Source organism: Haliotis rubra, unplaced genomic scaffold (genome assembly GCF_003918875.1).
Source record: "Haliotis rubra isolate DU_JTF1 unplaced genomic scaffold, ASM391887v1 Scf220, whole genome shotgun sequence".
Lineage (NCBI taxonomy): Eukaryota > Metazoa > Mollusca > Gastropoda > Lepetellida > Haliotidae > Haliotis > Haliotis rubra.
The window spans coordinates 27,729-43,791 of record NW_025766226.1 but is presented as its reverse complement, the minus strand read 5'-3'; the positions used below and the strand labels follow the sequence as shown (position 1 = coordinate 43,791).

Below are 16,063 nucleotides of genomic sequence, written 5' to 3'. Positions count from 1 at the left end.
GCAAAGTAAATGCCAACCTTGGGGAAATCATACATGTATATAAAAAACAATTAATGAGCACCGATATTAAAGGTATGGAATATGATTGCGAAAACCACAAGGATTCTAATTCCAGCGCTACCCTTCTTAAAGACAGAAACCAGTTATTAACTAATAATTCTGATATTACTAATAAACTTGGTAAAACTGACCAAGCATTCTTCCTCATCTAATTATGTGCCTCAACTCCAAAATTATGAAAAGTAACCCCAGCAAGAAAAGAAAACTATTAATTTCAATTCAGACAATGGGGAAGATTAGAATGACATTCTTTCTGTATCCTACATGACAGAGTTTTAGAGTGATATGGATTGGGTCTGCAGATTGTTAAAAGATTTGCCTCATAAAGAGGGGTGATGGAACTGAAGAAAACCTCCTTCTATTGAATCCTATCTATCCTGCTATTCATTGCAAACATTCCTTTTCAAACATACAAAACCTTAAATTCTGAACTTTATTTTTGGTTTCATATCCTTTTTAGATACTGCCTTGCTACTGTGTTTATTTACAAAACGGATGACAAATACTTAAACTGATATTTCAAAGGATGTAAGACTAAAATTCAACATGTTGTATGCAAGATTTGTACTCAGTTTCCTTTGTGAGAATGTGTTCATGATATAGCTTCATAAGTCTATTTGTTCTTGAAAATGAAGGATACATGCGCATTCCTTTTACTACTGTGTTTATTTACAAAACGGATGACAAATGCTTAAACTGATATTTCAAAGGATGTAAGACTAAAATTCAACATGTTGTATGCAAGATTTGTACTCAGTTTCCTTTGTGAGAATGTGTTCATGATATAGCTTCATAAGTCTATTTGTTCTTGAAAATGAAGGATACATGCGCATTAACTTTTTAAGGAAAACAAAAAGTTATGAAAAACAATACCATTTAGGGTAATCAAAAGACAAGTGATACATAAAAAAATACATAAATTGTCTTTTGTTTATCCAAAATGCTTTTGTTCACACCATTTACTGAATTTTAGAAGAAGAAGAATTTTTTTCGGTATGTAGGCCATTGGCCCGTGTACAATAAATGCAAAGTGGTATATGATATATAGACAATATGGTTTAAACATATACATAGGTATATATATATACATGCCTCTTCTAAAAATTGGATAGAATTCCTTTTAGATAGTGCATATTTAATAAATAATGAAATGTTTATAAGTAAATTCTTATCTGTGCATGTTAACAACTTATGATATTTGCTTAAAACAGATGGACAATGAAATTCAGGTAGGTATTTGCTTCTTAAATTTGCATATGCATCACAGACAAGTACAAAATGTAATTCATCTTCAAAGTTATAGCGGTTACACATTTTACATATTTTGCTTAACCCACTGTCATCTTGACATCTTACGTTACATAGGGGAGGCAATTGTTGAATACGTAATAAGCATAAATAACGGCGATATTCCTTTAGATGTACATTAGAAATATAGTATTCAACATCCAGTAATGACTTTAATGATTTGTAATAAGATAAATGTGCTGATTCATTTATTTTGCTAAACATATTTTGCTTTGCAGAATCTACAAGTCTTTGTTTAAACATAAATACAAAATCATTTACAGGACCAACTTCTTGGCTTAACCACACAAAACCAAATCCATACGTGTTTAACAATATTCTTATATAAGATGCCCAAGTAATTCTGCTACAATCATCAAGCTTTTTCAAAAGAATATAAGATTGCTTGGGGTACCTATCGGCAGCCATACATAATAGTTTACACCAGTACCGGATACAATTAATTTGATAGTCAATACTAATACAATATCTACCGCATTCTGCTAATACTGCGTTACTGGACACATGCTTACCTACACCTAGTACAAATTTACAAAAATTGGAGTGGAATTTGTTAATAGCTTGTCTATCTTGGTGACCCCATACTTCTGCACCGTAAAGTAATATTGGCTTTATTTTACTGTCAAAGAGCTTGAAAAGAACACTTGCAGACATATTTGGATATTTATAAGATACCTGTTTGATGGCAAATAGGGCTTTAGTGGCTTTAGCGGTAAGTGTCTTAGTACATTTAGTCCATGACAGTCGAGTGGGGAACATTATTCCGAGATAGTTATATGTTGAGCATTTTATCTGTGATCCGTATAAATACCATTTTTCATAATTTCGTAAGAAGCCTCCGTTCCGAAAGACAAGGATTTCCGTTTTGTTCATGTTGACTTCCACTCCCCATGTCAGACAGTAGATGTGTAGAATATCAATTTTTCTTTGAAGTCCAATTACAGAATCGTCGAATATACATAGGTCATCAGCAAAAAGTAACAGGAACAGCTCCATAAATTCAGGGTCGACGAATATTCCTCTAAGATTGGCATTTTCCAATATGACTTGAAATTCTGAAATGAATATTGTAAAAAGGAAAGGGCTGAGAGCGCACCCTTGTCGCACACCGCTCAAACATTGGAATAGTCGGAGATTGAGTTGGTGCCTGTTCTCACGGCTGACTGTATTTTAGAGTACATATTCCTTAGCACATTTGATATTCTGCCATGGATATCGTGTGTACCAAAGAAGCTGTCTATTAATTGAATCGAAGGCCTTTCTAAAGTCCACAAATATGCAATAAAAGCGACCGCCTCGTTTTGAGAGATATTTCTGAATCAAACTTTGAAGAGTGAATATATTGTCAGTTGTGCTGTAGTTCTTCCTGAATCCTGCTTGGGCCTCGGGGATTTTATCATAAACATCTGCAAACGATTGTAAACGTTCATTTAGAATTGAGCAAAATATTCTCCCAAAACATCCATGAGGGATAAGCCTCTATAATTATTCACATCGTTGACGTCACCTTTCTTGTGAAGAGGTACGATTATACCCTTGGCCCACTCAATCGGATAATTTCCGGTGACTAATATTTCATTAAAAATGGTAGTTAGATATGGAGCGAGTAAGTCATCACAACATTTCACCATCTCTGTCTTTATACCATCTGGACCTGCTGCTTTGCCGTCTTTTAAGTTCCTAATAGCTGCCTTGACCTCTTTTACGGATATATCCCTATTTAGCAGGTACATAATGTCATCATCCTGACATACATCACATGACAGACTGCAGTGATCACGTAGAATTTCCTCTGCTTTGTCGAGATTGAGTTGATCGACCGAGTTGCCTGTTACATTCAGAACTTCTTTGAAATATTCTGTCCACTCGTCCTGGCATATAGATGTTGTTACCTTTCTGTTACTTGACATTTTCTTTATTTTTTGCCAAAACACTCTGTTATTGATATCCACATCAGTCAATTCATTTATCTGTCGATCTTGGTATTGTTGTTTCTTACTTCGACACAAACCTCTGTAACTATTCCTGAGTTTAATGTATTCAGTCAATATTTGTTTATCACCAGTTGTTCTGAATTTGTTCAATAAACCGAATTTCTTGTCCTTGAGGTTTTTACACTCACTGTCGTACCATGCGTTATTCTCTCGTTCCTGCTATGGTCTGCTCACCATACCACATACCACAGCAGCATCTTGTATTGTTTGTGAAATATCACTGACAATAAAGTCGATGTTGTCAACCTGATCTTGAAGTAATAAGTCCATATGTATGTTGCTTAAGGATGAAGATACAATGTCCCTAAATGTTACTGAATTGGTTGCTTTCCATACGAATCTGGGAATACTGGTTCCATTCGTGTCTACGCTTGTGTTCTGCCTAGCTGCAGTGCCGATGTTGAATGTAACACTCAAAGGGAAGTGATCTGACTCACATTGAGTGCACACAGCAAAATCTAAGATTCTTTCAAATAATTTTGATGAACAAAGTACATAATCAACCAGGCTTGCTCCATTCTCTTTGAAACGCGTAAATGCACCACACCTGTCGCCTTTGAATCTACCGTTTAGCATGTGAATTCCATATGTGCAGCATAAATCGAGAAGCTCTTTGCCATAATCATTAATCACATCATCACGTGACTGGCGTTGCATACTGAATTCATCCATTTCATAATCCATATCTTCAAGACTTGGTATATAACGGTTGTTATCATCGATGATGAAATCATTCATATTTCCTGTACGAGCATTAAAATCTCCTGCTAACATTATGTCACATTCTGTGTAGTAATACAACAACTCCGAAAGAGAACGCTCTAGATAGTCAACTCCTTTCCATGGCCTGGTGTCGGTCAGTACAGAGGAGGTGGCGGGGTGAATATACACAAAGCCTAATATCACATCACGTGCAGAAGTAAACATGGTCCTGTCCAATACAATAAATATAATGTCATTGTATATAGTAAACACATGTTTTATATAACAAATAAGCGAAGAATGAATACACACAGAAACACCCCCTCTATCATTAAACTCCCGGTAACTACAAAATACACGATAAGCTTGAGAGCGAGTGAGTGAGTGTTGTTTTACGCCGCTTTTAGCAATATTCCAGCAATATCACAGCTGAGGACACTAGAAATGGGCTTCACACATCGTACCCATGTTGGGATTTGAACCCGGTGTAACAGGCCAGAGTATACCCCCGTCCCAGACTATACCCTGGGTTAAACTGGGCTAGCCCAGACTATACCCCAGGTATAATCTGGGCTAGCCTAGTTTATACCCCGGGGTATATTCTGAACTAGGCCATAGTATACCCCCCTAGCCCAGATTATACCCCTACAGAAAACAAGTGATTAAGGATACTAGTATAATTTTATTGTACTTCTCACACAATTAAACACTGGTTACAACATTGAAATGGTCCGATACATTTTCCAGATACAAAGCATAATCAGTGTGAGTTTTCAAGCTGAAGCTGGAGGGTACATGGCATTGCATTGACTGACCAACTGCAGTAAATATGCATTGGGGTAGCCAACTGTCACGAAGACCGAGGTTAATCCCCACATAACAATGTGTATCACATTTCTGGTGTCCCCAGACGTGATGGCTGAATATTGACATAACTTCAGTCAGTCAGTAAATATAAATATCTGAACAGACTGGCTGTTGACATAACTTCTCAACTCAATCTCGTGAAATTCCCGAATTAGTGATGTACTCATTGACATTTTGGTTCAGGAAATGTTTTAGTTCATCATTAATGTCATTGTTCATATGCTGAACCACTCGATCTCGGATAGTGCCATGACTGTCTTCGGATCCTGTCAGGCTGTAACTGATGCAGCGGAAGTCGCCTTTGGTTCTGTATGTCCGTGGGGGTGCTGTCAAGTCTGTTGATCTTCCGTAATAAATATCCTTTGAAGAGTTCAGGCCTAATGCAGCAGCCAAATTCCTTCGAGCATTTTGGGGGATAGGGTTGAACAAACGGGTTGACTTGATTTGTTTGGTAGTAAGGTCTGTATGGTCGCCTGACTCCAGTTCTTCTCCGAGTCTTTTTCGTTGCTTCGAATCACTAGGGCTTTCGGCGTTGTCGTTAGTGGGTGGGTCAATGGAGTAGATTTTGAGGTTACTGGCGTGGTATGTGTTGTTCAGGATCTTGTTGGTTTTCACGTTCTGCAGCTTCACAAGACCTTTGGTCAATGTCTGGACGACGGAGTATGGTCCAGTCCAGCGTGGCTCCATCTTGGCTCCTATCCTCTGGACTCTGTTATTCTTGATGTACACTGTTGATCCAACAGCTATCTCTTGTTGCTGGTGTGTCGTCGATCGTAGTTTTCTTTCTGGCGATCCTGTGCATTGGAGATATTGTTGGAAACAGTGGAACAGATGCCTTTGTGTAGATCGATGATGGTTTCCAGCACTTCTGGGCATGCCTTGTTAGGTGAAGATGCTGTAGCTGTGCCGTCATTCCCCTCGGTCGGTTTCAGGTCTATCGGTAGCTTGGCAGGGCGGCCGTACATCACCTCGAATGGTGTGCATTTCGTTGAAGCATGGACTGATGTGTGGTATGCGAACAAGACGCCAGGAATGTATTGGTCCCAATCATCAACTTGGTCATTGACGAGTTTACTCAGAGCCGCCTTTAAAGTCCTGTTGTCACGTTCCCACTGGTCTTCCGCGTGATGGCGGAGACTTTAACAACTAGGCTACCCACGCCCTCTACTCAATTTGATTAAAGGGGGGAGGAGGAGAAAGAATAAATAAATAAATAAAATTGTAGGTTTCGCCTTTCAAAGAAGGAATTGTTTTTGTGCATTTTCAAATCAATATCAATTCATGATGATAACAAGAGATTATGGAATGGTGATCTTACCCTGCCCTACTGGGTCTCACATGGAATATTTGACAGTGGTATAAACTTTTGATTAGAAGAATGAACTCAAATGACATCAAGACAGTTATTTTTTTATTTCACTTTCTTATCATTCATTGCAAACAAACATAGTTGGGAAAATATTGACAACGCTGTGTTTAACAAGTATGAGAGCTCTAGTGATGCAGGTTCATCTATTTAGGTGTGAGTGAGTGAAAGTTTTCTCAAACCAATCACTAACATTCCAGCCAAGTCCACTGACAGCTAGACTAGCATCTCGCCTCTGAAAAGAACATTTCACAGAAGAAAACAATGTTCCTAAATTATATTCACAAAAAATATAAGAATGTAGCCAAGACTTTCTTCATGTCCAGAGACTAAAACAAATCTGCAGAGCTATAATAGCTTGGAACATTTCATAACAAAAGCGTAAAGATTCTAATCACCCATCCCGACATGCTATTCAAAGTGGGGGCAGTAGGGTAGCCTAGAGGTTAAAGCGTTCGCTCATCACACCGAAGACCAGGGTTCGATTCCCCACATGGGTACAATGTGATACGCCTCATTTCTTGTGTCCCCCGCCATGATATTACTGGAATATTGCTAAAAGTGCCATAAAACCAGACTCACTCACTCACTCTGCCATGAGGTGTAATGGAATACCCTCAGCAGTAGCAAGTAGGAAGAACAAAGATCTGGCTTGAATGAAACTGTTAACATTTATTCCATAAATAATTACTAATAACAAATGAATGTATAGTGCTTCCATTAATAGTAGCCATGTCAAACCGCAGGGTTATTGAAGCATTGAGTCTAATTCCTCCATGGGGAAGTCATCCTCCATTTCATCCAAGTCTGTGGCTTGTGTGTCTGTTGGCTGACTTGAAGTTTTCACCGACTGAGAATTCTGAGAACCTTTGACTCGGATGACCTTCCCAGGATTAGGTGTGTCTGCAAAAGATCATCATAGACATTGATGAGCAGGTTTAAAATTACAATTGCTTGATGCCCGTATCAAATAATATTTACCTACAGGTCAGGTTTGTTCACAACTGGTTGTGTAACATGGCCACTACAAGAAGTGCATGAGAAAAATGCTGGCAACATTAAATAAACTATGTGTAGGATTCATAAAGATTATTTTGACGTGAACTACACTACTTCTGACAGCAATTAGCATACGTTCATTGGTTTGGAGACAAACAGTTTGAACAGGCCACGTAAACACAACAAAACCGAGGAGCACGAATTTTCCCGTGCGGTCAGACCACGTGGAAATCGAGAGATGCAGACGCCCTTGAGTTTGGACTTCACTCGAGTTCAGGTTTCACTTGAGTTTGGGTGTTACTTGAGTTTCGTTTTATCAGCTCATTCATGTAGGATGTAGATAGACTGATAAAAAAACTTTAAATAGTTCTTGGAAATAGAAGTTTCAAAGCTGGCTGCAAAAGAGCTAGATAGTAGAAAATAGACTTTAAGCTGCAATAGAGCTAGAAAGATTTGTGTAGACAATAGAATTTAAAGGTATCAAATTAAGTTAGTTAGCCCATTTGCATTTTTAAAAGAGATTCCCGTTCAGTTAACCATTTTTTTTATTACTTGGATTATTTCATCAGTTTAACAAAGATTTATTTCCCCGAACAGAACATTTCGAAACTTCTATTTAGTTAGTTTAGTTTTCAATTCCACTGTGCAACCTTCATGTTTCTGAACATTCATAGGGATCAATAATCATTAACTGATTTTCAATCGATTATTGATGAATATTCGGCAAGGAACTTCAAGCAAAAATCTAAAAAAATCTGCTGAAAGAAATCAGCATATTGGACATCACTGGTGAGAGCTGACAGGTTCAGGCTTGGAATATCAACAAAACATCAGAACACTTCTTAGAAGGTGAGTGAGTGAATGACTGTTGAGTGAGTGAGTGACTTGGTAGCCAGCCCTACACATAGCATTTTATTTATATTTTTAAAGTTTAATATTTAATTTAATACAAACCACTCACTTATTTTTTTCCCCCCATCCTTGCGTATAAGTTGACTCTCTTCAAAGTACTGGTTAGGATGGTTGATGCTGGTCTCAACATTGTCCCCCGAAATGTTGTGGGATGCATCAAAGTATCGCCCACACGCCAACTGATAGTGACCTTCCTTCGCAAACTTTGCTATCTGGAAAGAAGATGAAGAAGGAAAATTGTATAGGATATCATAAAAACAATATGTCTACCATATTCCATGATCCAGCATGTTGCAAGTCCATTTTTTCAATAATTATACATCTACCTCTTGATTTCTTCAAATAGGGGAGCGAGTGACTTAGGTTTACTATATTCTAGTTATGCCACTGTATGTGAGCGAGTATGGTTTTACACTGCTTTCAGCAATATTCCAAAACTATCATGGCGATGGACACCAGAAATGGGCTTCACACACTGTACCCATGTGGGAATCGACCCGGGCCCTCGGCATTACGAGCGAATGCTTTATCCACTAGGCTACCACTCCACCGCAGTTATGCCACAGCGTGTCAGCATGTGTGTCGGGAGGAGTGGGGCTTGTCTCCGATACTTACTGGGGCTCTCACAATTCATTTATTTTTGGGTTAAAACAGTGCAAATCTCAAAACAATTTTTTTTTCTGGAAAAACAAAAGCACTCTTGATGTTTTGTCACAACAAGAAGATTTAACAATAAAAAACAGTGAGTTTCTTCAAATATTTTATCTGGAAAAACAAAAGCAGACTTGATCTTTTTGTCATAACAAGATAAACATTAAAAAACAGTGGGTCTTTTATCACAATATTTTCTGGAAAGACAAATGTCATGACAAGATTAACACTGTACCAATACTAACCTGTGAAAAACAACTACAGTCCGTTTGAGACAAAATGATACCAATGAATTTTAATCTAACACAAAACAAATAGACATAAAAGAATCAAACCAACGCAGACTGCAAGAAAACAATAGACCAACTCTAGAAATAAATGGCTTATTTTTGTCACAAAAATTAAAAAGTTGTTTAAGAAACTGTCATCATTTATTTGTGTGTTTTCCCAGTTTGTTACAAGGGCGCATTGGCAACTAAAGGAAACCCGTGTGATGAGAGGGGACGGTTGGGAAAGCTTCATCCCATGTGTCAGGATAAGTATAATATATTAATTTTATCATAAAAATGAAATTTTTAGAGTAAAATTAATATTTTATACTTATCCTGACTCATGCTTATTGCTTGTCTTCTTCTTCTTGCGAACCTAGTGGAACACGTGTATCTCCCAATTGAAGTTCCCTTCAATAAAAAATCACTCATTAGTACTCACCACGAGTAACCTCCCTTCCACAAGCGCGGGAACGAGGGCACCACCTGCCCCCATGTGCCTCACTCTCTCCTTTTTTGTTTTGAGCCCGACACTTTATTTTTCCGAAGAAATCCAAAGTGTTTAGTGGGGAGGACGGGAGGGCTTACCTCATGAGTCAGGATAAGTATAAAATATTAATTTTACTCTAAAAATTTCATATTTTTCCTTATCCTGACTCATACTTATTGCTTGTAGAATGACGGAACAGGAGGTGGGATTATATATACTTTGGATTTTAATAATTAGTGATTTTGAACTGAGATGATTGTAATAACCCTATGGGAACTTCATAAAGGCACTGAACTGAAGAATTCCTGCTGTTAACTTATCAGCTGCCATATAAAGGTTATTACAAATTTAGTGAAGATAATAAAAGTATATACAACATTAAGGTAAACTGAAGCCATTAATGTGATAGTATAAACTTCTGAGAGTTTATAGTGAATACTTTTATAATGAACCAAAGTATTAAGCTTACAATATGCATATATATAAGCTATAATAGTACTGTGCTTAAGAAATAATATAACTTAAGCTGTATAATAGTAACCAACTACTTAGAGTTTGTTAACTAATACATGTTATGAATTGAACATATGACTGAGCTTAAGGATTGATAACTTAAGCTGAACATATATATAATAGCAGAACTCCTAGGAGTTGAAAGCATATATATAGTATGATATAGAATCATATTACTGAGCTTAAGATAATAAATTAAACTTAAGCAACAATATATAGATAGCATGTAGCTATTAGTACTGTTATCAGATAAGTATAAATCTGTAAGATAAACTTATCTTCTCCGTGGAACTGTCAACTGTTGAGCGAGGACCATGGGACCGAAATGGTGGATACCTGAGACATCCTTGGTGGTGATATCTCTCAGATAGTGGTTGGCAAACACCATATCGGATCTCCAAAACATCCCTCCATAATGGTATTCAACGAGCAATTTCCATGTAGCTGAGAGTTGAGGCTAGCTCTAATTTCGTGAGGATTAGAAGCTCTTGGAGGGTCGAGTCCTGCAGCCTTGTAGGCTCGTAGTATGACAGTTCTGATCCAAATAGAAATCGTGAGTCTGCGACACTTCTGTCTGCGAAGCGGTGGATATAGGGATAAACAATCTTTTGAATTTCCCTCTACTTTTCTTGGATCGTTGGAGATATATTTTTCAGTGCATTACAGGGCAAAGTGATGGGTCCATCGTATCATGCGGTCCAAGTATGGATGAGAGAGCTGGGACATGGAACAACCTGTCTGGTTGACCTGGCAGTTGATTTTTTGCTATAAAATCCCAGCGGAGTCCCAGATGAGCGATGTTATGAGTATCATCAAAGCGTGTTCTCTCGTAATCCAAAGCGTGAATCTCAGACATCCTGGCGGCAGTAGCTAATGCTAACAGGAATAAGGTCTTGTGGGTCAGTGATTCAAACGAAGCAGATAACAATGGCTCATAAGCCTCTCACTTCGTGAGGTGTTGGAGTACTATATTTAGATCCCAGGCTGGAGCTTGAAACTTCCGTTTCTGATCTTCCAATCGGAACGCTCGTAACAAAGCGAGTAACTCCGGTGTTTTGGTCAACTTGACGCCCGTTCTCATAGTTATGACAGAACTTAAGGCTGCAAGATAAGTGGACAAGGTTGAGCCTTTTAGATTCTTAGTTTGACGTAGGTAACATAAGAAATCTGCCACTTGAGGATGTGTAGCATATCTGGCTGTAAATCCTTTCTTAGCAGCATAATTGACAAAGCTGTGCCATTTGTCATCGTACAAATTCACGAGTTGAGTTACGTAGTGCAAAGCGTGACCGCTTTAGCAGCTCTGGCAGAATAACCTCTCTTATTCAAACATGCCTTGATACAATCCCACACGTGAAGTTGGTATGCTTCTGGTGTCTTGTGCACTTGTTTGGTGTCTTGGATGTATCAATAGATTGGTGCGCAGTGGTAGCTGAAGTACTGGTTTTCCGATTCCTAGCATGAGATCTGGAAAACCACGTTCGCAGGCCAGTATGATGCGACCAAAATGAGATCGAGGCTCTTCGTTTGACTGATTTTCTGTAAGACTTGTGGGATTAACGCGGGAGGCGGAAAGCGTCGCAGCGTTGAGTCCCTCCCACGATATGCTTAGTGCGTCCGTTGCCCATGCTAGTGGGTCTGGCACTGGCGTCGAAGGTTGTCAGTTGTTTGTTGAATCAAGTGGCAAATAGGTCTATCAATGGAGATCCTATTTCCATGATTATTTGATTGAATATCTCTGTGTGGGGCATCCATTCTGTCGGCGACGGTTGGTGTGGCCGAGAGACAGCGTCTGCTAAAACATTCTTTGCTCCTGGAATGTGGCAAGCTCTGACATGTATGTTTAGATTGTCGACTAAATCGAACAGTCTGAAACAACGATTGAGTAGATTCAGTGATCTTGTTGAACCTTGTTTGTTCACATAAAGCGCCACTGTTGAATTGTCTGTGTGAATCATCAACTGAGGCATTCTGTAGTAGATTGCTCCAGTGACTTATGGGCGTTTATGACTGCTTGCATCTCTAGCAGATTTATGTGACATTTGCTCTCTTGATGGCTCCATAGGCCTGGCGCTGTCCTGCGGCAAGGTGGGCTCCCAACCTTTTAGTGACGCCAGCGTCTGCGTAGAGATGTGTTTTCGATTCCGGCTCTACTAAGGAGATGCCTGCGAAACATTCAATCTCTTGGTCCACCAGAGTAGATGTGGTTTGGCGTAATCTGGTAGACTGAGCGGTAGAGGTCCTCGAGATGAGCATTGATGAGGACTTGTAATGGGCTTAATTGAAGCCTGCCTCTGAGTGTCAGGTCTTGAGCTGATGTGAGTAGTCCCAATAGGCTCTGCCACTGTCGTAGTGGTAGCGAGAGAGTAGGGCTTGGGGAATCAGTTGTTGGATCTTGATCCATCTGTCCTCAGGACTACTAAGCGATTCTGAGCTGTAAGAAATCGTTATACCTAGAAAGTGCAGATCCTCGCGTTGGTTCTAGGTCTGACTTGAGTAGATTTACTAACCAACCTAATTGAGTTAGTAACTTGATTATAAAGTTCAGCTGTAGTCTGAGGCGCTGTGGATCTGGATCCACTTGTATACCGTCGTCTAGGTAAAATGCATCCCTTGAGACCTTGGCGATGTAGGTATGAGACAATAGGCTTGGTTACTCTTGTGAATACCCAAGGGGCTGAAGTGATTCGAAGGGAAGTACCTTCCATTGGTAATGTTTGCCGTCTAGGATAAATCTTAGATATTTCCTTGAGCTGGGGTTCGGAATGTGTAGATATCGTCTTGCAAATCTATGCTGGCCATGTAATCTAGTGGGCCGAATTAATTGCGAAGTTGTGGTAAATGTATCATGCGAAAGCGTTGGTGGTTTGCATAGATATTCTCTGTTGAAGGTGCTCATGTTGTAAATGAGGCGATACTTCTCCTTGGAATTCTTTCGGCACTAGGAAAACTGGGGAGTAGAAACCTGGTACGATGTTTCGTTGATCCAGAACTTCTAAGGCCTGTTTGTTTAGCAGAGACTGTACTGTTTCTCTTAACATAGGTAGTTGAGCCGGCTGAGCGTTGAACCTTGGTGGGGTGACTGTTAGCATGGCTTGGTCTTGAGTTGTATGAGATATCCGTGCTGTAGGATGTTGGATACATAAGGATCTTGTAGTATTCCCCAGTTTTCCCAGTGTAGTTGAAGGCGTCCACCCACTTGAGAAGGTTGTACTGGAGCGACTGGGGTGGAAGACTCCAGTCGTTCGAACCTGACTTTCATCGTTTAAATCCACGGCCACCTCTGGATGATCTGCCTCTAGCTGATCCTCCTCTAAATTTGCTGTATGGGCTTAATTTGAAAGAATCCTTGGGATTATTAGCTGCAGCTAGTTTCTTGTCCCATGCTCTCTGTAGCCCTGAGAACTTAGACTTGCCCGAGTATCTCTGTGCTGACTGTTTAAAAAGTTAGCTAAGGTATCCATGGATCTAATCATAAGTAGAAGTGCAGCGATACACGGTACGGTGCATCGCGATCTATGGCATCACGATCACGATCGCGATACATTTTGCCCGTGAATCGATGCGCTCGATACAAAACTGTAAACAGTGTTTTGTGTGCTGTCAATTACAGTAAAATGATCTTGTTCACATAATATAAGCGTCCGTGTTGTGAACATTGAATTGAATAAGCGCATCTTACCTGAGAGTGTCTATATTTGTCTCTGTTGTACAGGTTAGATCGGCCCGTTCGGCACAAAACTGCTGTATTCTCAAGCTCAAATGTTTTTACTATCGTTCGAAAATATCCAGCCTTTTTTCAGTGACAAAGCGTTTATGATCATAAATATTTTCCATCAAGCGATAAAAGCATACCTATCATCGGGATATACTTCTTTTCATAGCAATCAATAAAGCTTGTGTTATTAATAATTTGACAAAATTGTTAATAATAAAATATTCTGCATGAAACCATGACTCGAAACATTTCACACAAAAACACCTTTCCAGGAAAGCGAAAGTACACAGCCATGCTGTTTGTTCATTGGTGGCCAGTAACATGAATGACCAATCAGATTGCATTACTTGAATGTCAAGCTCAAGTTCGCGGTCAGATGCCATGTGCTTTTTTGAGCTGTCAAAACAATGTCTGAAAGGCGGACTGGTAAGCAATGAAATCAAATGTGAAATTCGAAAACCCCGGCTTCATTCAAATCTTCTGTTTGGCAAGCATTTGGTTTTCCAATTGAATACATTGACGGTAAGAAACTTGTTAAAAAGATGAGACTGTCTGTGCGTCTGTATTTACCTCTGCGAATCAGGTACACGGGAGCACAACTAACATGTCCACACATCTTGACATCATCCCCCCGATATTGATTGCAATGATTATGGACAATCAAAAAATGTTCAAAAGCGTTTGAACATTTCACAGCTGATAAACGCACATCGTTAGCAGGTCAACTTAGACTTAGTGAGGCTTTCAAGACCAAACTGTAGATCTCGTTCGACATGGGCGCAGTAAAGCAATAACAAATGGAATTGGTACATTCATTTGCGATGGACATGCGACCTTATTCAGTTGTAAGAGAACATCGGTTTCAAATTACCTCATCACACACTTTGAACCGAGATATGAAATCCCATCGAGAACCCACTTCATGAATTATGTGATACCTAGAAATGTACAAGAAAGTAAAATCAAGTGTGATGGAAAGTATTGCTGCGTCGTCGTCATCAATGGCTGTCACTACTGATGGTTGGACCTCCACGTTCCACGAGAGCTATATTACCATCCGCGGCTCACTATGTTAGCGAAGACTAGCAACTTGAAAATCCGGTGCTTCAAACCACGAACATTACATAGGGAGCCACACTGGGGCAAACCTGGCTAATGTCCTGGAATCAGCTGTTGGCCGAATGGAACTTAGGCAAATTTTCTCAGATTGCCATAAGCACAGATAATGCTAGCAATATTGTTAGTGCTGTAAAGCAGTCGAGATTTGCACCTCATATAAGGTGCTTTTCGCACACAATTAACATAGCAAGCCAAAAAGCCATGCAGGTGCATGCAGATGTCCAGAATTTTGGGGAGAGTGAGAAGAATAGTTTCATTCTTTCACAGAAGCTCACATGCTGCATCTGTTCTCAGGTCAAAACAGTTACTTCTTGAATTGCCCGATCACAAGAAACTGATCCAAGATGTTCCTAACGAGATGGAATTCTAGCTCTGACATGCTTCAGCCCGAGCTGCAATCTTTGCCACTCTCACAGTGAAGGATATCAGGAAAAATGCAGACACCCTTGTTACTCTGTCAGAGGAAGATGTCCAGCGCCCAGTAGAAGATCGCGGTAAATGTTCTTCGACCATTGAAGACAATAACAACAATCCTCTGTTCAGAGAAAGTGCCCACAGTTTCCTTGATTCTACCATTAAAGGAGCTTATTCTGAAATCCATGGCTGTCACTGAAAGTGATTCTGGCCTTGTCAAGTCTGTGAAGTTGGCAATTGTCAAAGATCTGAAGACCAGATATACTGAGCCTGGACATCAAGCAAATTTCTACAGGAAGCAACTGCCCTTGACCCCAGGTTTCGATCACTACCCTACCACAATGAAGCCAACGGCTTCTTGTATTCAGTGCCCTGACCATGAATGCGATCAAGATGGCAGAAGCAAACAAGGTAAATAAACAGTTCAACAATTGAATAATTAAAATACTGTTAATGTAATTAATTAATGCTTTAAACATTTAAAACAAAATTCCACAGAAAAGGTGTTTCAAACAACAAAACTTCATCTTAATTTGTTTCTGAATATTTTATTTTTTATTACACAAAATGATTTGAAATTCTGAATGGTAAAAGAAATGTTTCAACAGTGTATTATGATCAATTAATCATGCTACATTTCAAATATCACTTTAGACATTTTAGCTGTCGGGTTGAACTGTT

General features: G+C 39.3%; 1 protein-coding gene across 1 annotated transcript in view; it reads right to left on the bottom strand.

Annotated features, from left to right (window-relative positions):
• Positions 1 to 6,954: 6,954 nt before the first annotated feature.
• The window catches only part of LOC124277337 (DNA primase large subunit-like), a gene marked incomplete at its 5' end in the record, with an annotated part of 29,473 nt that continues 20,364 nt past the window's right edge, over positions 6,955 to 16,063 (bottom strand). The window contains 2 exons of the mRNA XM_046712989.1: positions 6,955 to 7,200; positions 8,258 to 8,420. Coding sequence (XP_046568945.1) covers positions 7,046 to 7,200; positions 8,258 to 8,420 — 318 coding nt within the window. The remainder of the gene's footprint in view (positions 7,201 to 8,257; positions 8,421 to 16,063) is intronic.